The following is a 21,774-nucleotide window of genomic DNA, read 5'->3' as shown; positions in this document are numbered from 1 at the left end:
TTTTCGATGTGTACTTGTTTATCGTTACCATGGAATTTAACAATAACGTACTACGATTCTTGTATCATTAATACTATATATTAGTGTTACTTTTTCACTTCTGAGGGCGCAACTGTCTGTTTCCTATTTTTCCCTTCCTTCCCATTCACTTCCTCATTTTATCCGTTAATTTATTAACCTATAATTTTTTTAAAAATGTTCAAAATACTTTTTTCTTTAAAAATCTGAATGATGCAAAGTTTCAATATTAACTAATGATTCATAATGTGTCCAGAGTCTGTGAATGGAAAATAATGATTTGAAAAAATGGTCGTTGAGTATGAACGATATTTTAAAAAAAATTCCATCAAACATTGCTCGAGCAATAAACGAAGGTAAAATAATATTGCTTATGAATAAGTTTTCGTTTAAGTCTGTCGTATTTCAGAGAATCAAGTATATTTACAACAGCTAGTTAAACGGAGTGTACGAGATCTGCAGCAAATTGCTAGGTTAGATGTAAACGAAGCCAATCAACTGTTATTGTATATTTCTAAAATAGTATTGGCGAAAAGTATAATTCCTGGTTAATCTAAAACTCCATACATATATAGGCAATTTTTTCCTAATACAATTAATTTAATCAGTTTCAGAAGTAAAAGCTTCAGGCACAATTACAACTGGATGTAGTTCAATTGATACTGTTCTGAAAGGTGGCATTTCATTGAATGGGATCACTGAAATTTATGGAGAAAGTGGCGTAGGAAAAAGCCAAATATGTTTACAATTGTGCCTCACAGTACAAACTATTATAAACTCAGATATACAACAAAAAGGTAAGGTACTTATGCTACTTGCATTTTTCTTGCATTTTATAAATGATAATAATCTAATATAATAGGTGCAGTTTATATTTGTACAGAAGACGTTTTTCCATCCCAGCGTTTACATCAGCTAGCAAAATTACTACCCTTACGGATAACTAATTTTGGAACACAGTTGAAACTTGAAGATAATGTGTTTATTGCCCATGTAGCTGACTTTGTAAGTTTAGTAGTAATATCGAATGTTCTTTCCCATTTTCACTAAATGTTCTCTATAGAAACAATTAAACATCTGTTTGGATGCTAAATTACCCAGATTATTAAAAAATAGAGCTATTGGTTTAATAATTATTGATTCAATAGCAGGTGCATTTCGAAGTGAAAATGAAAATATTAATTATTCTGAACGAAGCCTGGAATTTTTAACTGTGGCATCAAAATTAAACAAACTTGGACAAAAATATGAGGCTGCAATAGTTTGCATTAATCAGGTACAATGGAAGTATAATCACTATTCTATTTTATTTATAACACTTTTAGGTAACTGATAATATAACTACAGGAAAATCTGAAGCTTGTCTTGGGTTAGCTTGGAAAAACTTGGTTTCTCATCGACTGTATGTTTGTAAGCTTCACAATCAGATAAGAAAAATGGAAGTTATTTTTTCTCCTTATCTTAAAGGTAATGAATGCCATTTTACTGTTAAAGACACTGGAGTTGTTAATGCTTGAGTATTTCTTTATTTACTTATATTTAATATAATTTTGTCACCTCTACATTTTTATTTCTTTATCTGAACTATAAACTTATGCGGATTTTTTATACATACGATATAAATGTTAGACATCCTAAAGAAGGGTTTTCCGCTCTTTTCTTTGGTTTTACATTACAGTATAGGTTGAAGGGACTTCACGTCTATCAGCACTAGTAGTAATTATAATAAGATTTGGAAATGGCTAAGAATTTCGCATTTGACCTTATCTCAAGAGGGCTGGATGAAGGTGGTCCATCAAGCCCTCTGCAAATTTTAAAATATTTTAGTGCCAAATCTAGAGAATTTCAAATTTTTAATTTAAAAAAAAAGTACATTTTGGAAAACTATTTAGGAATTAATTGACAAGTTTGTTGTTTAAAATTGAATGAAACAAAAATTAAAACTTCTTTTAATAGATACAAGTTTATAAATGATGCAGTTTATAAGCGTCAATTCAAAAAAAATTAGTTTTTTGATAACGTATTTTTATTGTTTAATTGATGTATATAAGCAGAAGTGAATTTTATCATACTTTAAAAAGTCTATCAATCTTTTTACTTGATTTATTTATCTAGCAATAACGTTCAAAGAGTATGTGTGTGTAACATATTTAAATGGTTGGTAAACCTCATAATCAATTTGTGAAAGTTTTGCCAACTTTATAATGATAATCAATTAATCATTTAATTACCTTTGATTTATTTTTTCTTTTTTATTTATTAAATACAACGTAGTAAATAATGTAGTGAAGACAACATGAGAGTAAATGGCGCACAGAAAATCGAAATCATTCGAAAAAACAACGCCTATTGATATCAAAAAGACTTTCCCAATTAATTATTCATTAAGTAATGTAGGTANAACAGGACAGGCTATTAAATTTATTAATTAATATTTAAATATAAGACAAAAATGGTGAAGCAGAATGTGTACCCTTTATGTAATTAATATTTTTCTTATATTTTTTATTAATTCGCGATCATCAAAGTGCGACAGTAACGTGCAATTTTTTTATTAATAAATGTTATATTTAATGATCTCCAATCAATCAATCAAAATGATGTACATAATAACTATTAAAAAAAATAATAAGAGAAAAACCGATGTCTCGCATCCGTTTACAACATGCCATCATCTACTTTGTAGAATACAAAATGCAAAACGACTAACAATTACATATACATTATAAAAATATACATGGGATAGAATTAAAAAAATAATAATAATAATAATCATTGTAATAGCGATAATAAACGATTTTACATTGGTGCACACAACTAATGCTAAAGGCCCAAAAAAAAACAGTCACAAAAAATAACGCATAATAATTAATACAATATATTACAATTTAAATGTTTTATCCCCAGATCTCCTCAACCGTTTCATTTTGGTTTTATGAACTACAGATTTATTTATAAATTATATAACTCATTAAAAGTTGTTAAGATGTGATTAATAATGGTTTAAAAAAAAAGGCAAAACAATCACATCTTAACACAGACTATCACACGCAAAAACAATTTTCAACGGAAGCAGAAGCAATATACGGGGTGATTCTTTAATTATAACACATGTGAAGACCCAACACGCACTTATTGTCTTCAATTCTTCTTTTTTGTAACTTACGTGAATTACAAAGTTACATAAAGTTCCATTGCTGTTAATTTGTTATTCAAAAACCACCCTGCATATGTACGTATGTATATAAAGGAGAGATTTAAATTATTTAAGTTGACAATCGAACATATTTATTGTTTTCAAATTCAGGTGACAACAAATTAATAATTTAAAAATAGACAAGAAAGAAAAAATAATAAATATATTAGTAATAGTTCATTTAAAAATTAAGTCGAATGATATTCGCGTTTACCACATTTTCGTTTTTGATTTTTCTTTCGATCTAGGCGCAGAGGTATCTCTTAATTAATTATCAAAATAAATACTTAAACAATAATAAACTAAAATAAAAGGTATATTACAGTTTGTATAGTAAATTTGCTAGTCTTACCACCAATAAGTGTAAATAATAATAATAATAATGACAATTATGATAGTCGTTCGTAGAGTGATTAATTAATACAGAGTTAATAATAGTATGTAATAATTAGTAATGCATTACTAATTGCAAATAGGCTCGGTGGTATGCACTTATAACCCGTTATTGCAAATAAGAGTTGCTCTTGCCTGGGTGGTCGATTGGTGGTGATAAGAGAGAGATAATGTAACCAATCAATCATTCGAAAGAGAAGGAACGTTAATAACAATTAATAGCAAATGCGTTTAGTCTAGATACAAAAAATGCATTATGTACATCCATATCACATGTCCTCCGTTAAAATAAAAAATTTATATAATAATAATAGTAATTATATAGGTAATACAACTAGCAGCTTGTGTCTATTATTATAACGCAGCAGCAGCGGCGGCGGCAAAAACAACCACGGGAGGGATGAGGGGGAGGATGAAGGAAGAAACCTTGGTTTACGAATTGTGTTGCTGTTGTTGTTGTTGTTGTTGAGATGGGGGATTGCTTCCTTCGCAACTTTGCGTCACATCCGGCATTTCCGTTTTATTATTCTCATCACCCTGAGAGGCTTCTGTGATTTCCTCTTGACTCTCTTGTTCTTCACTTGCATCCTCCTCCTCCCTGTCCGGTTCGGGCATCAGTTCGATGGCGCGTTCAAATGTTTTTCTTGCGCTGTTCGACCTCTCTAGGAAGTAGCCGTTCGAATTGTCATTGCTTGGAGCGGGGGGTGACCACGTGTTGTACGAATACTGCGAATTGGCAGGATAACGGCGCTCGAGTTCGTCCTGCAACCAGGCCACTGCCTGCGTCCATTGTCTACGCAAGTCCGCGTGACCGTGTAACATGGCTAACGCCGGGCGACATTTACTGAACAACGCCACCATGCACTTAATGCACTGGTACGCTCGTTTTTGGTAGTGATTTTTGGAACGAGCAATCGTTTCGAGGAGGCCTTCGCGTTCTTCCGGCACACCCTTGATCGCATTGTGGATTCGGTGCGTTTGCCACGAGTCTTCGATCAACAGGATCGACAACAGGAGTTCCATATGGTGCCTGAGCTCTTGACAGTACGCGAACGCTATTTGCCATAAAAGCTCTGAGAGAATTATGCGCGAGAAATGCGGGTTCTCCCAACAGCAGAACTGGAGCAGTTTAATAGCGTCCTCCGAAATATTTGTGTCCTCAATTACTTTTTTTATGTAACTGTAACACATTGCCACAAGTTACAAGAAAGAAAGTTTAGGGGATATTTAGATTTAGGGGAAAGCGACAAATGTGAACCGTTTATAACAAACACATACTACATTAAAATAAAACGTGACTTACATCGACCTTCCAAACAGTATTTCCATGGCCTGAGGATGCAGGGGCATAATGTAGTCCGGGATAGTAGGTTCCCTGTAGGGATTAGGCAGCACTGGATTACCAGTGCTAGATTGGCATTTCGAAGACACGTCGCAACAGCGTACAAGACAAGAAACCAGCTGGTGCAATTTTCCTAATTCTATGTACTGGTATTTTATGGCTGGGCCCGGGCCTTCATCCATCGCCACCAGCATAAACGTAGCAGGCACGTTCATCTTCAATAATTGTGTCTTTTCATGGATACCTGGTAATAAAACAAAAAAAAAATGCATTTATACTAGAGCACCCAAAAAAACAGAAATTTTACCTTGACTAGCATACATATGAAACACATTACAGTAATGGGGTAAGTGTCGTCCATTTTCGCTGACTTCACGTTGTAAAAGACTGAGGAGGGCGAGCAACAAGTGATCGCTGAGTGTGGCCGATGGGTCGGGGTTGTTGAAACCGGGTGGGGGCGCACAAGGACCGTCGTTGTTTGAGAAATGTGCCAAAAGGACGATGATTTTGGTGAAGGCCGACCGAATCTCGTTACTTGGGCAACTCAGGAGGTACTCACAGAAACGATGGGGATGGCTAAACAGCATTTCGTGTGCGAACCACGAACGCGTTATGGGAGATGCACGTAGGTGCAAACATAATATATCGCACCTAAANAATTAATAGTATTCATATAAATCTAATAATGAAGAAAAATTAATATGAAATTACTGTTGTCTACACTTATAATTTTGTTCTGAATATCACTGAAATAATTTTTCTGGTTAAATAAGTTGTATTAATGAAATGAAAAAAAATAATGTACCATTCAATTGCAGGACCTCGTAGATTTTTCTTCGTGTGCCATCCGGAATGGAATAGAAATTTGCTTGCTAGTTGAGTGCACAGTAAAGATAATTGTTCCGATTCTGTGTTGATATTGGCCCTAGAACTTGTTGGAGTCGTGCAAGTCATGAGTTTCCTAATAAACGAAAAATACTCTATTGAAAATTGACTACGATGATGCAAGAACTTGATGTTCTGTTTTCTTATGCTGTTCTCAATGGCAAGCGGCATCTTCACATATTTCTCCTTTTTACCGGCTACAAAAAAATACAATAGAAAAAAATGTCGAAAATGTTCGGAAAATTAATCTTACACAGACTGAGCATTTCTATAGATTTTAGGAACGTTTGTTCTTCCACATCCATGCGAGTGTAGAACAGCATGTACGCGTTCCACCACCTTTTTTGGCGACGATACGTTGTGCGTTTAAGCATCGGGTCAAACACTTCGCCCATATAATCGCCTCCAAAGCATTGAATTTTCATCTCCTCATCTTCCCCCATTCGACATTCTGAAACGTCGCCATCGTCGAACTTGTACCAACGAATTTTACCACTTGGATCACAGTTTCTTATGTAAGAGTAATAATGGCCACCTACACAAAGTTAAACTATTGAAAACAAGAAGCACAGAAAAAAATATAAAATTACCTGAAGCTTGTCCTGAATGCACTACAATTCCGGAAAGTCTATATTTCGTGCAGGGGTCAGTAGTACTGGTGTCTAGATCACAGTCAACAATTTCGCCCTCCAACTTAGCCAATCCTGAGACCGTGTACGGTTCCATGTCCAGGTCACGTGGGAATTCGAAATAGTCGTTGAATTTGATGGCACACACGCGTTCGTAGTCGTACTCAAACCGTTTCAACTGGATCGTCAATATAGGAGGCAACTTTTTCACGCACAAACGTTTAACTGTCACTACTTTTTTCGCACATTTTTCGCAATAGTACGCATCGGCACCCTCTAGCAATTCACCTGAAATAAAAAAGAATCAAAAATGCTTCAAATAATTGACTCATAAAAAAATTATTCACCCTTCACATATTGCTCCATTGAATCCTGTAGGGAACTATGATTTCTTATGTCAACACTGATAACACTAAAGGGCTCTTCTTTAGAATATCTATGGGGACAGCCTCTGCATATCTTCTGATCTGAATAAGAGCCACCGAGGATTTTCGACATGATCTGTTCATGGCCTAAAGTTTTTAAGGCCTCATCCAGACTTTCTACAAGCGACATGAAAAATTCTACTGCATCCTGTTGCTCCCTTAAATTTACGGGTTCACCTAGAAAACCATTCCGAAACTTTTTAATTGTCTCATTCTATTAACAAATTCTACTACCTTGTAATTTGAAATGCTTCCAAAGACCCTTGGGGACATAATATTGCAGTCTTGAGTAGGCTAAGTGTCCAAAAATAGCTTGAACTTGCTTGAGAATGCCTACATTGTAGTCTTTCCTGTTGTTATCAGGACCTATACGGTCATCGCAACAGCATTCGGAATCAATGTCAAGCCTGTCCTCTCCGCTGAAATCTTCGTTAGGATCAGTTGCAGCTCCCTCGGCCGCTAAAAGTCCTTCTCGTATACTTTCCACCATGTAAAGCTGCTGCAGGACCGAGTTCATATAGCAAGTGGCTCCGGCGTTCTTCAAACCTACAAAGCCCTGGAAGGGGCGCGGCCCTACCGCTGGAAAATAGTCCCACTCGACTATGGCACTATCAGGGTCTGAGGACGGGAGAAAATATTAGAAAAAATTGATATGGTGTATAACACTAAGATTATTTTGAAATTTTTGAAAATATGCAAAAAAGAGGAATAAAAATTCACCTGAATAGAACATGTCATTGAGCATTGCCACCAACTGTTTACAATTCATCACGCAGGTTACACAAAGGGAGCAGAGTAGTTCAAATGCGGCAGCCTGAGTTTGGGGGGTATCGCAGATAGGAGTCGCAGGGTCCTCTCCCAATTGTCCAGTTCGACCTAACTGTAACATGAGTTTACTTGCAGGAAACAGGAAGTCTTCGAGCAACTCCTTTATGAAACTTCCGGTATCCGAACTTCCCAATTCGCACTTTTGCTCTGTAGTCATAAAACTCAATAATTCCCTTCCCAAACTTAAATGACCTTCCAAAAGAACATCGTGTTGATTTCTAGCCTTTCTTAGCCAAGCAACCTCGCGGGCCACCAGGTTTTCTATGGCAGGAAGGGGCACGTGAGCCATGTAAGAGAAATTAACAAGACGGCAGAGCAATTGAAAGAATTCATGTGACGTTTGTGTGTTTTCCACAACCAAAGTATCTAATAGAGAGAAAAGAAAGGGAGTTACGAGCTGAAGAGCTAGTTTACTCGCAGCTCCGCATGTACAGATAACTAGGAATTGCTCGGCAGCGGATATCCGCACTGCACTGCTGGGATTAAAGAGCACTAGGTCTGTAAGGAAGTCAAGGAACATCTTCTCGCGACAAAGGTGTTCTAAACTGCTCGGGTTCAAAACCAAGGCGATACTAAATAATTCCAAAGCTTCTTTGCACAGAAGAGCATCATCAGAGTGAAGTTCCAAAGGGGCATTTCGTTTAGCTGGATTGCACAAAGAATGCAACGTTTCATGACCAGCATCCCGAGCATGTAAATTAGCACTACTTGCAGCCCAAACAAGTCTCATTATTGCCAATACAACATTTGTATCTGGAAATTCCCAGTTTAGTGCCTGATTAAATAGAGCTTGTGTGTGACTTGTGTTAGTTTCAGACAGCATCAAGTCTGCAAGTCCTTGGGACAACTTCATCGATACTTGACGAAGAATGTTGTCCGAGTGACCTGGAACGGACCTCAGAGCTTGCTTCAAATACATCCCAGGCGTCATTACGTTATCGTTCCTGTTTTCCGTTTCGGGAGGTGTGTGATCTTCACTGAGACGGACCAGAACGTGCGCTACCGAGGTCAGGATTAATTTACAAATTTTAAGAACAATTAAGAAGGCCGAACGTAACGTAACAATATCTGCGTTGCTCATAAAATTGTTTTTGATTAAGAAATCTAAAAAGGTATGAGCCTCGCCAGAAATTATGAAGCTGTATTGGAATTCGTATGATTTATCTGAAAGAGGTTCTTGGGCAGGCATGAGAAGTACATAGAGCACTTCAAGGTTGTACAAGACTTCTGCAGGTGACGCGCGGAAAAATGTGCTTTCAATTGAAACCTCTGGATCTTTGCTACCGTTGAAAAGTAGGAGCAACTTTTGAATGGTTCTGTTGTCACAGGGCATAATTTGAAGAAGGAGTCGTGCACCGTCACGAAGTGGAGGATAGTCCATGGCACTGCCCAACGCTGCCAATTGACAGAAGAAATAGGCGTAAGGTGTTTGCATTGACATAAGAACCCCTGGTAATAAATTCTCTGCCTCAATGTTGGGGCCGTCGTAAGGGTGTTGCGGAGATGACGTTGAACTGTCAGAACTGCTGTCTTGCGATGATGCGATATTCGAGTTGATGTGGGACACTTTAGCGGAAATAAGCTGAAATAAAAAACATTTATGACACTACGGAAATAATAAAAAATGATGATTTACCATTTTATCTCGCAATGGAATTTGTGATAATAATTTTCTGTCATCACCAGAGTCTAATGGCTCTCCATTTACAAACAACTCTAATTTACAGTGCACTCCGGGCTTAATCTTTCTTAATATGTGTCTTCTCAGTGAGGCTAACGTTTCATTAGAGTGCGTAAAGATTTCCAGGTCATCCACCTGCCTGCTGGGACTAGAAAACCTAATTATTAACGTCATATGCTTTCCCCTGCAAGCCCTGTGCAAGGGCAGTATTCTCCTCTCGCCCATAAAGGCGCTGTCACATTCGTTTATATATTCATAAAGTACCCTAAGGACTCGACACATCTTCACAGCTTCCGATTTTATTCTATTGTGTATTTGTTTGGTTTCAAACTCTTTATCTACTGAGGACTGTTGCAGTGCCATCACAGTATCATAGTAAGCCCTGAGTCTATTGAAACACTCAGTAATGAACTGTTCGTGAAATTCCAGCTGTGTAGCTTGCAAACTAGGTCCTAAATTGGTCGTTACTTCGCGTAATAGTTCAATAGCTCGAGCTGCCACCTCGTCAGTGCACAAAGTAACAACTTTCCAAAGATAATCAAGACCTATAAGATCGGGGTCTTCGGTAAGGAGAACACGTCGTTTCGGTTTCAGTTTGTCTTCTTTGACGTTGACTGCTTTAAAGAAACGTTCGAAGCACTTGATGCCGCTTTCGGTTAAGAGAACAGGGTCAAGCTGGAGGATGTTGTTCTCGAAGAAGTCCTTGTTTATTCCGGGATCTAAATCAGGCTCTTCGCCCATTAGTTTGGAGAACCAACGAAAACATGCCTCGCGATCTGAAGGGAATACTGCATTTTCTGTAAGACAATTCCATATCTGCTTCGCTTGTTCAGCGCATAACCACAATTGACCATCTCTCAAAAGAAACCTGACCAAACAAAATTTAATAATCAGATAACAAATTTATTAATTAGAAAGGTCAAAACTGTACCTAAGAAAATTCAGTCTTTCCTGGACCTGTAAATTGTGATTGTATCTCCCATCAGGCAGGTAAGTTTCGGGATTAATTTCGGGATGTTCTTTCGCCAGCACCCTTAGTCGCTCCATGTAATTAGTCAAACTATTGGTTACTAAAATAACTAACGAATGTTGCGTCTGCAATCGTTCGATGACCTCCTGCCTGTAAAAGGTGTGGTTGGTTCTCTGGGTATGTATTCCATTCACATTGGGCTCGTATAGGCACGATATTTCCCTAATCTGTTTTAAGGCAGGCAAAGCCCAAGAATCACCCTGTTTCAATTCGTCTACGCATTTATCGAGCCACACAGTTTTCTGAGCGTCCCTTTCTTGGGAACAACTGTAATCTAAAATTTTAACATGGGCAGCTAAAGCCTGGTCCATAATCTCTGTGGGCACTTCTTCAGAATGGGCCAAGTTCCAAAACAATGTCAGGACTTTGTGAGCCATGACACCTTCTTTGTCGTCTTCGGCAAGACGTCGAATAAGTTCCAGGAGTCTTTCTCGCTGCCTTTTCGATGCTGATGTCCAACTGCTTTGAAAGCATTCAAATAAGTGATCTAACTGTTCAGGGCTAAAGTCCCATGCCAGTTTTGCTAGGAGGTCGTGAACGTTTTTGACTATAGCCTCGTGTTTGCCCACTTGCGCCGACCAAATGGCATCCAAGTCAGACAGAGTTAAGGCGTGTTCTTTGATTACAAACCTGAGGATTTTTTCTAATTTTTCTACATACTGGGGCTGGTGTAACGAGTCTCTTAATACTATTTCTAGCACTTGGTTTTCTTTGAGCCATTTCTGAAAATAATACCACAAGTAGGATGTTAAACTAAAAGAAAAGTTTATTTCAATTTACCGCCATTCTTTCTGGCGTTAAGTACTCTTCCTCCTCCATACCATGGTGCCTATTGGGGTAATAAGCTACACTAGAAATGACTTTGTTAATTTCATTAAGAGCATTCATTTTTCCATTAAAACTGGATATTTGCAATTGACGTAGTATCATTTTTAGCCTAAAACTTTCCAATACTCTTATCAGTTCCTCTTGATTAGGCACACGAGATGCCAAATTCTTTGAAGATTTTATTATTGCCGAAACAATATCACTCTTTGTCTCACTTTTTGCTTCACGTTTCAATTCGTCGTCAGTCAATTTTTCTAATATATTTGGAATCATATCCTGCAATTTCAATGAGGAGTTTTTATTCGTAATTAATTTAGGTATTATTAAGTTTTTAAAAGATAAAGTTATTATAGTTATACATCTTAAATAAAAATTTTACTTTCTTTCTGGTATATTATTAAAACTGGTAGTAATAGATTAAAACATTTTAAGATAAACTGAATAGTTTATATGTAAAAATAAATTCCTTTACTCATAAACTAATGGAATATAGTATGTAAGGAGTTTTAGAAAGGGCAATTGGCCTTTATTATAGCCTTTACACTACCCTAAATGTAACAATAAAAAAGCTATTAGGTGATTAAATGATGCTTTTAAAATAAATGCAATAAAAGAAAAAAATAATTTTGAAAAATGGGTCCAACCAACAACCTGATTTATAAATTAATGATGTGGCTATTAATAACACCACATAAACAACCAAATGTGATGACTCATCATTCATTTCATAATAAGAATGTAGTTACTTTCTCAGTAAAATCATGTAATAAACAACTGCTTAGATGCAACAACAATCATTAAAAAACTTACCAAAACAGGTAGTATATATTTATTGATAGTATGTGGTGTTAAGAATTCGTATGACAACCCAAAAGGCCTAATGAGTGCAAATACAACAGAAACACTCAAATTTCCACTCTGAAATCTCTCCAACAGCAACTGAAATCCTCCTAGTTCACCAAATTTATTTATTAAATCAACTAACCAGCCTCTAGGGTTTCTAATATCATTGGAGGGTCTTGCAAACAATTCCTCTTCTGATAAACTTGTATTTGAGCCAGCAGTTTCACTAGCTCTTGAAGCATTGAAAGTGTGAAATTTGTTATTGGGATTAAATAACATTGCTAACAGATCCAAAAGTGGAAACCAATCTTGTTTAAGTTTCACAACACATAACTCTACCAATTTGAGGCAATTTTGAAAAATACACAAGTGTATATTAGACTTCCAACTTGAAACTGCATCATCAGTCAATATTTTAGTAAAGGAGATTGTTAGACCTTCTCTAAAGAACCTTTGACATGCTTCTGATTGTGTGTCTAAACCTTTTTTTGCCAAGTCAACAGAAGCATTAAGCAGACATTCTAGTTCTTGATCTGGCAGAACAGGTACTACCCAGCGTACATTTGATATTTTTTCATCAAGTGATAACAACTTATCATGGGGAAAATCAAGTTCGGTTGATTCATTTTGTAGTTCATTGGCTGTTGATGTAGCAGGAATATTCTAAAAAATACTTCTGTACTGTATGTAAATGAAGCTTTTTCTGTGAACTTACTTGTGTGTTGTCACAGGGCTCCCCTAGGAATCCCTGTCCCCTTGTTACAATGGTCATTAGGTATTTAATTAAGTTAGTCAGACATTATAAAACTCCTATATAATATGGCCAAGTTTATTCTCTTTGAAATACCACACCAGCAAAGTAATCAGCGATTTTGACATGCAATTCTTAAAATAAAGGCTGACAAAAGTGTATCTAGGGATCAAAAAATAAAAGGGAGGAGTGACAGTAACGACATTTTCAGTTAAATGCGTATGTAAACAATGACACTTNATTAATAAATAATTATATGTCAGAATCACAAACCAATGGTAGTTCAAATTAAAATGGGAATATGTAATTGTTAATATGAATAGAAAAGTTTACAACGTAGACATAAATGCCACTTTTATATTTGATATAAACGTCTGAAAATAAAAATTCAATTTGGGTCAAAATAAGCATGTTAATTTGATCCAAAAAGACATTAATAAAATGTGACATCTATTAAAATTCTTGTCTCGGATGCTAGACGTTAATCATGCAGAAGTGGTCACCCCAACTACTGTAATAAATGTTCAAACACAAATGTGTTAGGGAGGAGTTTAATAAAAGTGAGGGTTGGCCTTTTATGAGGTTGCGTGCTGTTCCTGGAGCACAATGCCATGACTTTTAATATGTCCTGTTGTACGCACACATTACGTACCGGTCCACTTTTTCATTAATCTGCGTATACAGGGCGTTTCATTGTATTTTTAATTTTTCGCCCTCTTTATTTTCCGCATATCAAAACTAATGAAATGGAAATACAAACGTCAAAGGAACCGAATTTTATTAGTTTTCTTTAAAGTTACACTCGTAAAAGTGTATGGAACTGCAGCACCCCTTCTTATTTCCACTTAATATTAGCGACAACATTTAATATAATGAGTCCTGTTTTCTTTACCTATACTTGAACAATATGAAATCCTTGAGCGTAAAATCAGTAATCATCCCTCCGTACATAAAACAGAAATCAACAGGGGAATATTTAATTCCATTTCTAGAAATAGGCATAAGAGGACTTTCCGCCCTAACCTTCGGGTTTGCACTTCATTGCAGGCTGAAAGTCTTTAGTAGCTGATATGAAAGAAATGTTCAAAACTAGAAGACAAAAATCCAGTCTATGTAGGGTTTATAAAGTTTATTATATGAATGTGAAATTACAAGCAGCGTTTCGCTGTCAGTTATGAATCTTCTTCAGGGTTACAATATATATATATGAGATGTCAATAGTTACGGTTAAGGTTTAATTGGTACACCTTACTAGGTGAAATTCATGAAAATTAAGCAGGAAACCTTAATTATAACTATTAACACCATATGTATATTGTGACTTTGAAGCAGCCTTATAAATGATAGCGAAACGTTTCTTGTGGTTTCACATTCATAATAATAAACCTTACATTGGATGGACTTTTGGCTTCTACTTCTTTTTAGAGAAAATATGACATTTAAATTTTACTACAACTTCTGCAGATGTTACAATGAGAGGGAACAATATTGTTACATAATTTAATTAAAAACTGTTGAATACATAAAGTGCTTTTCATTTACGTATTATAAACAATCAACTATTCAAAACTGTTAGCCCTTACTTTGTCTGGTCTGGTGAATATGTTAGAGCAATAATGGCATGTTCGCTCTCGTTCAGATTTAATTGTAGATATTTTCGTTGGTAATCATCTTGAACCCCACGGTTTCTGAGGCGAGGAACGAAACAGAGGGTGAACACGTGGCCTAGCCTACATCACAAGAGCTATCGCTATAAATTGAATACGATTTTATTCGAGTGGTGTTTAATATACAAGCCCTCCGTCGCCGATTCCAGCCGCCAAGAAGCTAATATATTTGACAAATAGATATTTATTATTACAGCAGGGGTGGATCGAGTATGATGCATCAGAGATCAGAGGGGCATGTAAGGTGCTCAAGTGCCCATGCACCTGAATAATGACCAGAAAATAAAACGTTTTATTGCTCGTTCGTACTCCAGCTGATATGGATTATGATTTTTTTTCTGATCTAGTTAGGTATTACAAACAGGGTTGTTCATAAAGCACGGAACATTGGACAACTGATATGAAATAGTAAAGGGTTGTTTATATAGGCCTATTTTAGATGTTCAGGATGTTTATTTTTTCATAAGAATCTTTAATTAAAAGTCACCTAGTTTGATTAAACAATTGACATGTATTGAGCGGGTTTAAAAGTTGATATTAGGGTGTATGGTTGGTTACATATACATAAGTTAAAAGATGGAAGAATTGCTTAGGCCTACTTTTGATATCCGGGATGTTTTCTTTTTATAAGAATCATTAATTTAAAATCGCCTGTTTGACAACAATTGCCATGAAATAGGCGGGTTTAAATAATAGTTAATTTTTATCGCTAAGCCCTCTCATTATAAATGTTTTATATATTTACACATTGCTTTACAAATTTCACCTCTTAATAGTTCAATAGTTAGATAAATTACTCCAGTTCATTCATGATTCTATTTATATTATTATTTCACAGTTTTATGGCTTTTCTGCAGCATATCAAGTAGATTAGTCAGTCTCTCATTGATAATGGTCAAGTGGACGAAACACGTGTCCTTCAAGGAGAAAAGGGTGAGTCCTTTTTATGCTTATTGGTTTCTTTACCGCATTTTCTGCTTTTATTATAAACGGTGTCTGATAGAGTAAAATAAAGGTCCTGCCGTCACATACACGCAAAGGTCCTTAGAAGATAACACAGAAATTAAATTTAAATAGCAATTGTAATGTGTAATAATTATCTATAAAATAAACTTTGAATGACTGCGCCAGTACATTTCTACATGATAGGGGTAAAATGCAAATAAGAAACTCCTTTCTCGAAGGAGCATCTATTGATATAATTACGCCTATATTTAAATACCTGCGTTTTCATGTTTTAAGTAGGTAACAAACCTTGTTTGCATATAAATTGCACATAAATATTATCAGTGTTAGTTTAAAGTGCACCCAACAGCAGGTAAATTACCTACTGTAACATTCGTACTAGTTTCATTTTCCGAAAATTACCCTTTATCATGTTCACAATTGAATTTAATACATTTAGAACCGGAAAATGTGATGCACTGTTTATAGAATAAATGACAAACCCAAAATTTTACAAAAATGCGAAATTTATTTGGAAACACCATAAGGCTTTTGTGTGTTTATTAAATATTGTAACAGCGGTGCTTTATATATTATAGTTAGGGAAACATAAAGGACATCAAACATTTCGGACGTTGTCCTTAAAGTTATATTTACTGTAGGTTTTTGTCTTACAAGCTTTGTGTTTCTGGCGAACTATTTTACAATAGACAGAGGTTGGCAGCGAAAGCTTGTGCTTTACAAGTAAACTTGTGAAAGTTTTCTTAAACTGGAATACATATTTACAAGGTCTTTTTGAAAAGTAGTAAAAGTTTATTGTAAGTAAAGTTTTTTAACAGTAATACAGTATTACCGCCTTTCAAACACTGACCTACTGTTTTATAACTAAAGTTTTTATGCCTGTTTTAAGATCAATACTGATGTACTGTTTTACAAGTAAAGTTGTTAGGTTTTCTTCAAAAGTAGTAAAGGTTTACTATGTGTAAAGTTCTTCAACAGTAATTCAGTATTACTGCCCTTTAGGTAAAGTTGTCAGGTCTTTTTCGAGAGTATTACTGAATTACTGCTTTACAAGTAAATCTGTTAAGACCTTCTCAAACAGGAATACATATTTACTGTTTTACAAGTAAAGCTGTTGGGTCTTTTTCAAAAGTAATAAAGTTTTATTGTTTTATAGGTAAAACTGTTAAACCTTTTTCAAGAGGAAAACGAGTTTACTGTTTTATAACTATAGTTGTTATGCCTTTTTTAAGGGTAATTCTAGTTTACTGTTTTACAAGTAAAGTTGTTAGGTCTCTTTCAAAAGTAGGAAAGGTTTATTGTAAGTAAAAGTTTTCAACAGTAATAGAGTATTACCGCCTTTCAGGTAAAGTTGTCAGGTCTTTTTCGAGGGTAATACTTAATTACTGCTATACAAGTAAAGCTATTAAGACGTTCTCGAACAGGAATACTTATTTACTGTTTTACATGTAAAGCTGTTTGGTCTTCTTCAAAAGTAATAAAAATTCATTGTTTTACAAGTGAAACTGTTTTACTAGTAAAGTTTATTAGAGATTCCTTTCAGGAGTAGTACAGCTTTGTTATTTTACAAGTACAGCTGTATTTCTTTTTCAACATTAATATATTATTACAAGGACCTAATGTTACTTTAGGGTCTTTTTCAAGGCGACTACATCAGGTTTATTGTTTTGTAAGTAACCTTCATATGAGTAATACCGAACTACCGCATTACAAGTATGGTTTTTGTCAAGAGAAATACAAGTTTACTGTTTTACAAGTAAAGCTATATAGTTCTCTTTCAAAGGTATTGTAGGCTTACAGTTTTAGACATTAAGTTGCTAGCTTCTTTTTCATAAGTAAAGCAGTAGGAATGATGATGATTACCTAAAAATACTAACCTTAACATGATGAATTGTTTCATAAGTATCCAAACCAAAGGATCAACAGAAGTTATTTTACAATATTTTTAGGCTGGAATATTCATTATTATTCACAAAACAAAGGTTACATTGTTTAAAAAAAAAAAAATATTGACAGAGACATGAGGTANAGGACTCGACACATCTTCACAGCTTCCGATTTTATTCTATTGTGTATTTGTTTGGTTTCAAACTCTTTATCTACTGAGGACTGTTGCAGTGCCATCACAGTATCATAGTAAGCCCTGAGTCTATTGAAACACTCAGTAATGAACTGTTCGTGAAATTCCAGCTGTGTAGCTTGCAAACTAGGTCCTAAATTGGTCGTTACTTCGCGTAATAGTTCAATAGCTCGAGCTGCCACCTCGTCAGTGCACAAAGTAACAACTTTCCAAAGATAATCAAGACCTATAAGATCGGGGTCTTCGGTAAGGAGAACACGTCGTTTCGGTTTCAGTTTGTCTTCTTTGACGTTGACTGCTTTAAAGAAACGTTCGAAGCACTTGATGCCGCTTTCGGTTAAGAGAACAGGGTCAAGCTGGAGGATGTTGTTCTCGAAGAAGTCCTTGTTTATTCCGGGATCTAAATCAGGCTCTTCGCCCATTAGTTTGGAGAACCAACGAAAACATGCCTCGCGATCTGAAGGGAATACTGCATTTTCTGTAAGACAATTCCATATCTGCTTCGCTTGTTCAGCGCATAACCACAATTGACCATCTCTCAAAAGAAACCTGACCAAACAAAATTTAATAATCAGATAACAAATTTATTAATTAGAAAGGTCAAAACTGTACCTAAGAAAATTCAGTCTTTCCTGGACCTGTAAATTGTGATTGTATCTCCCATCAGGCAGGTAAGTTTCGGGATTAATTTCGGGATGTTCTTTCGCCAGCACCCTTAGTCGCTCCATGTAATTAGTCAAACTATTGGTTACTAAAATAACTAACGAATGTTGCGTCTGCAATCGTTCGATGACCTCCTGCCTGTAAAAGGTGTGGTTGGTTCTCTGGGTATGTATTCCATTCACATTGGGCTCGTATAGGCACGATATTTCCCTAATCTGTTTTAAGGCAGGCAAAGCCCAAGAATCACCCTGTTTCAATTCGTCTACGCATTTATCGAGCCACACAGTTTTCTGAGCGTCCCTTTCTTGGGAACAACTGTAATCTAAAATTTTAACATGGGCAGCTAAAGCCTGGTCCATAATCTCTGTGGGCACTTCTTCAGAATGGGCCAAGTTCCAAAACAATGTCAGGACTTTGTGAGCCATGACACCTTCTTTGTCGTCTTCGGCAAGACGTCGAATAAGTTCCAGGAGTCTTTCTCGCTGCCTTTTCGATGCTGATGTCCAACTGCTTTGAAAGCATTCAAATAAGTGATCTAACTGTTCAGGGCTAAAGTCCCATGCCAGTTTTGCTAGGAGGTCGTGAACGTTTTTGACTATAGCCTCGTGTTTGCCCACTTGCGCCGACCAAATGGCATCCAAGTCAGACAGAGTTAAGGCGTGTTCTTTGATTACAAACCTGAGGATTTTTTCTAATTTTTCTACATACTGGGGCTGGTGTAACGAGTCTCTTAATACTATTTCTAGCACTTGGTTTTCTTTGAGCCATTTCTGAAAATAATACCACAAGTAGGATGTTAAACTAAAAGAAAAGTTTATTTCAATTTACCGCCATTCTTTCTGGCGTTAAGTACTCTTCCTCCTCCATACCATGGTGCCTATTGGGGTAATAAGCTACACTAGAAATGACTTTGTTAATTTCATTAAGAGCATTCATTTTTCCATTAAAACTGGATATTTGCAATTGACGTAGTATCATTTTTAGCCTAAAACTTTCCAATACTCTTATCAGTTCCTCTTGATTAGGCACACGAGATGCCAAATTCTTTGAAGATTTTATTATTGCCGAAACAATATCACTCTTTGTCTCACTTTTTGCTTCACGTTTCAATTCGTCGTCAGTCAATTTTTCTAATATATTTGGAATCATATCCTGCAATTTCAATGAGGAGTTTTTATTCGTAATTAATTTAGGTATTATTAAGTTTTTAAAAGATAAAGTTATTATAGTTATACATCTTAAATAAAAATTTTACTTTCTTTCTGGTATATTATTAAAACTGGTAGTAATAGATTAAAACATTTTAAGATAAACTGAATAGTTTATATGTAAAAATAAATTCCTTTACTCATAAACTAATGGAATATAGTATGTAAGGAGTTTTAGAAAGGGCAATTGGCCTTTATTATAGCCTTTACACTACCCTAAATGTAACAATAAAAAAGCTATTAGGTGATTAAATGATGCTTTTAAAATAAATGCAATAAAAGAAAAAAATAATTTTGAAAAATGGGTCCAACCAACAACCTGATTTATAAATTAATGATGTGGCTATTAATAACACCACATAAACAACCAAATGTGATGACTCATCATTCATTTCATAATAAGAATGTAGTTACTTTCTCAGTAAAATCATGTAATAAACAACTGCTTAGATGCAACAACAATCATTAAAAAACTTACCAAAACAGGTAGTATATATTTATTGATAGTATGTGGTGTTAAGAATTCGTATGACAACCCAAAAGGCCTAATGAGTGCAAATACAACAGAAACACTCAAATTTCCACTCTGAAATCTCTCCAACAGCAACTGAAATCCTCCTAGTTCACCAAATTTATTTATTAAATCAACTAACCAGCCTCTAGGGTTTCTAATATCATTGGAGGGTCTTGCAAACAATTCCTCTTCTGATAAACTTGTATTTGAGCCAGCAGTTTCACTAGCTCTTGAAGCATTGAAAGTGTGAAATTTGTTATTGGGATTAAATAACATTGCTAACAGATCCAAAAGTGGAAACCAATCTTGTTTAAGTTTCACAACACATAACTCTACCAATTTGAGGCAATTTTGAAAAATACACAAGTGTATATTAGACTTCCAACTTGAAACTGCATCATCAGTCAATATTTTAGTAAAGGAGATTGTTAGACCTTCTCTAAAGAACCTTTGACATGCTTCTGATTGTGTGTCTAAACCTTTTTTTGCCAAGTCAACAGAAGCATTAAGCAGACATTCTAGTTCTTGATCTGGCAGAACAGGTACTACCCAGCGTACATTTGATATTTTTTCATCAAGTGATAACAACTTATCATGGGGAAAATCAAGTTCGGTTGATTCATTTTGTAGTTCATTGGCTGTTGATGTAGCAGGAATATTCTAAAAAATACTTCTGTACTGTATGTAAATGAAGCTTTTTCTGTGAACTTACTTGTGTGTTGTCACAGGGCTCCCCTAGGAATCCCTGTCCCCTTGTTACAATGGTCATTAGGTATTTAATTAAGTTAGTCAGACATTATAAAACTCCTATATAATATGGCCAAGTTTATTCTCTTTGAAATACCACACCAGCAAAGTAATCAGCGATTTTGACATGCAATTCTTAAAATAAAGGCTGACAAAAGTGTATCTAGGGATCAAAAAATAAAAGGGAGGAGTGACAGTAACGACATTTTCAGTTAAATGCGTATGTAAACAATGACACTTACCAATTTTGCCAAAAAAATATGAGATAAGGCAAAAGATTACACACGTGAAGTTTTATAAAATTGTTTCTATTTCTGCCACAAACAAATTAGTTTTGTATTGGATCAAAAAATTCTTCAGAAAATTGACCGGTCATTTACAAAATGGCGCCGAAAATTAAAGATTTAAAGTATTCTAAATATATTTCTGACAAAGAAACTACGTTACTTTAATAGTAAGCAACTTAAAAATATTTCAACGTGTATTTATTTAAAAAAATTTTATATTAGGAACGACAAACTTGTATCATTTGACGTACAAATATTTTTCAAGCACAAGATGCGTTCAGTTACTTAACCACCATTTGCCGATCTTAGCTATTAAAATTAAGAAAATAAATAAATATTAAATGACAATAAATTTTTTAATAAATCAACAAATATATAAACATATTTATTTCGATTATATTAATTTACTGCAATTTAATTTCTTTCTCAAATTGGCATGTCCTTATTAGTTGCTTGTTATAACTGAACCAAACCATTTTACTTTTATTTTTTATTGGTATACTAAGTATTTTAAGTACTTTAAGTATACGAAGTTAAACAAAAAATAAAAATCTCTTTTTAAACCAGTGCAAATGTAAATAATAAGATAAGTTATTATGGTTTACGTAATGTAACATAATATTAATGATTAAACTGATCCTGTACAGTGGAACAAACCTTTCTGATTCATATGACTTCCTTTTATTTTATTTATTTCTATAACATTATGTTGTTATTCGAAAATAAAATAANAAGTTATTAAAAATTAATAAATAATTATATGTCAGAATCACAAACCAATGGTAGTTCAAAT

At 35.0% G+C, this 21,774-nt stretch overlaps 3 protein-coding genes across 6 annotated transcripts; 1 reads left to right on the top strand and 2 right to left on the bottom strand.

Moving 5' to 3' along the window:
* The first annotated feature begins 103 nt into the window (after positions 1-103).
* LOC108740708 (DNA repair protein XRCC3-like) lies at positions 104-1,580 on the top strand. Of its 4 annotated transcripts, none has more exons than XM_018475147.1 (6): positions 105-374; positions 428-565; positions 627-815; positions 902-1,023; positions 1,082-1,294; positions 1,344-1,580. In XM_018475147.1, the coding sequence occupies exons 1-6, from the start codon at positions 284-286 to the stop codon at positions 1,533-1,535; spliced, it is 945 nt and encodes a 314-aa protein (XP_018330649.1). In that variant the 5' UTR covers positions 105-283; the 3' UTR covers positions 1,536-1,580. The 4 variants fall into 4 exon arrangements, with proteins under 4 accessions (XP_018330651.1, XP_018330649.1, XP_018330648.1 ...); XM_018475146.1 differs by having other exon boundaries at positions 108-374; positions 881-1,023; XM_018475148.1 differs by having other exon boundaries at positions 108-374; positions 881-1,023; positions 1,366-1,493.
* Positions 1,581-2,780: 1,200 nt separating this feature from the next.
* LOC108740705 (probable ubiquitin carboxyl-terminal hydrolase FAF-X) lies at positions 2,781-13,072 on the bottom strand. Its single transcript, XM_025974033.1, has 14 exons — positions 12,814-13,072; positions 12,066-12,761; positions 11,208-11,531; positions 10,329-11,149; positions 9,353-10,265; positions 7,609-9,298; positions 7,123-7,506; positions 6,811-7,065; positions 6,425-6,751; positions 6,088-6,369; positions 5,755-6,031; positions 5,257-5,600; positions 4,911-5,193; positions 2,781-4,787 (listed from the first exon to the last, which is right to left on the bottom strand). The coding sequence occupies exons 1-14, from the start codon at positions 12,868-12,870 to the stop codon at positions 4,040-4,042; spliced, it is 7,401 nt and encodes a 2,466-aa protein (XP_025829818.1). The 5' UTR covers positions 12,871-13,072; the 3' UTR covers positions 2,781-4,039.
* A 4,402-nt stretch (positions 13,073-17,474) lies between these two features.
* LOC112903919 (probable ubiquitin carboxyl-terminal hydrolase FAF-X) lies at positions 17,475-21,237 on the bottom strand. Its single transcript, XM_025974031.1, has 6 exons — positions 20,937-21,237; positions 20,660-20,857; positions 19,912-20,607; positions 19,054-19,377; positions 18,175-18,995; positions 17,475-18,111 (listed from the first exon to the last, which is right to left on the bottom strand). The coding sequence occupies exons 2-6, from the start codon at positions 20,714-20,716 to the stop codon at positions 17,475-17,477; spliced, it is 2,535 nt and encodes an 844-aa protein (XP_025829816.1). The 5' UTR covers positions 20,717-20,857; positions 20,937-21,237.
* Between the last annotated feature and the right edge of the window lie 537 nt (positions 21,238-21,774).

Source organism: Agrilus planipennis, unplaced genomic scaffold, assembly GCF_000699045.2.
Source record: "Agrilus planipennis isolate EAB-ADULT unplaced genomic scaffold, Apla_2.0 scaffold177, whole genome shotgun sequence".
In the NCBI taxonomy this organism is placed as follows: domain Eukaryota; kingdom Metazoa; phylum Arthropoda; class Insecta; order Coleoptera; family Buprestidae; genus Agrilus; species Agrilus planipennis.
This window is presented reverse-complemented; position numbering and strand designations above follow the sequence as displayed.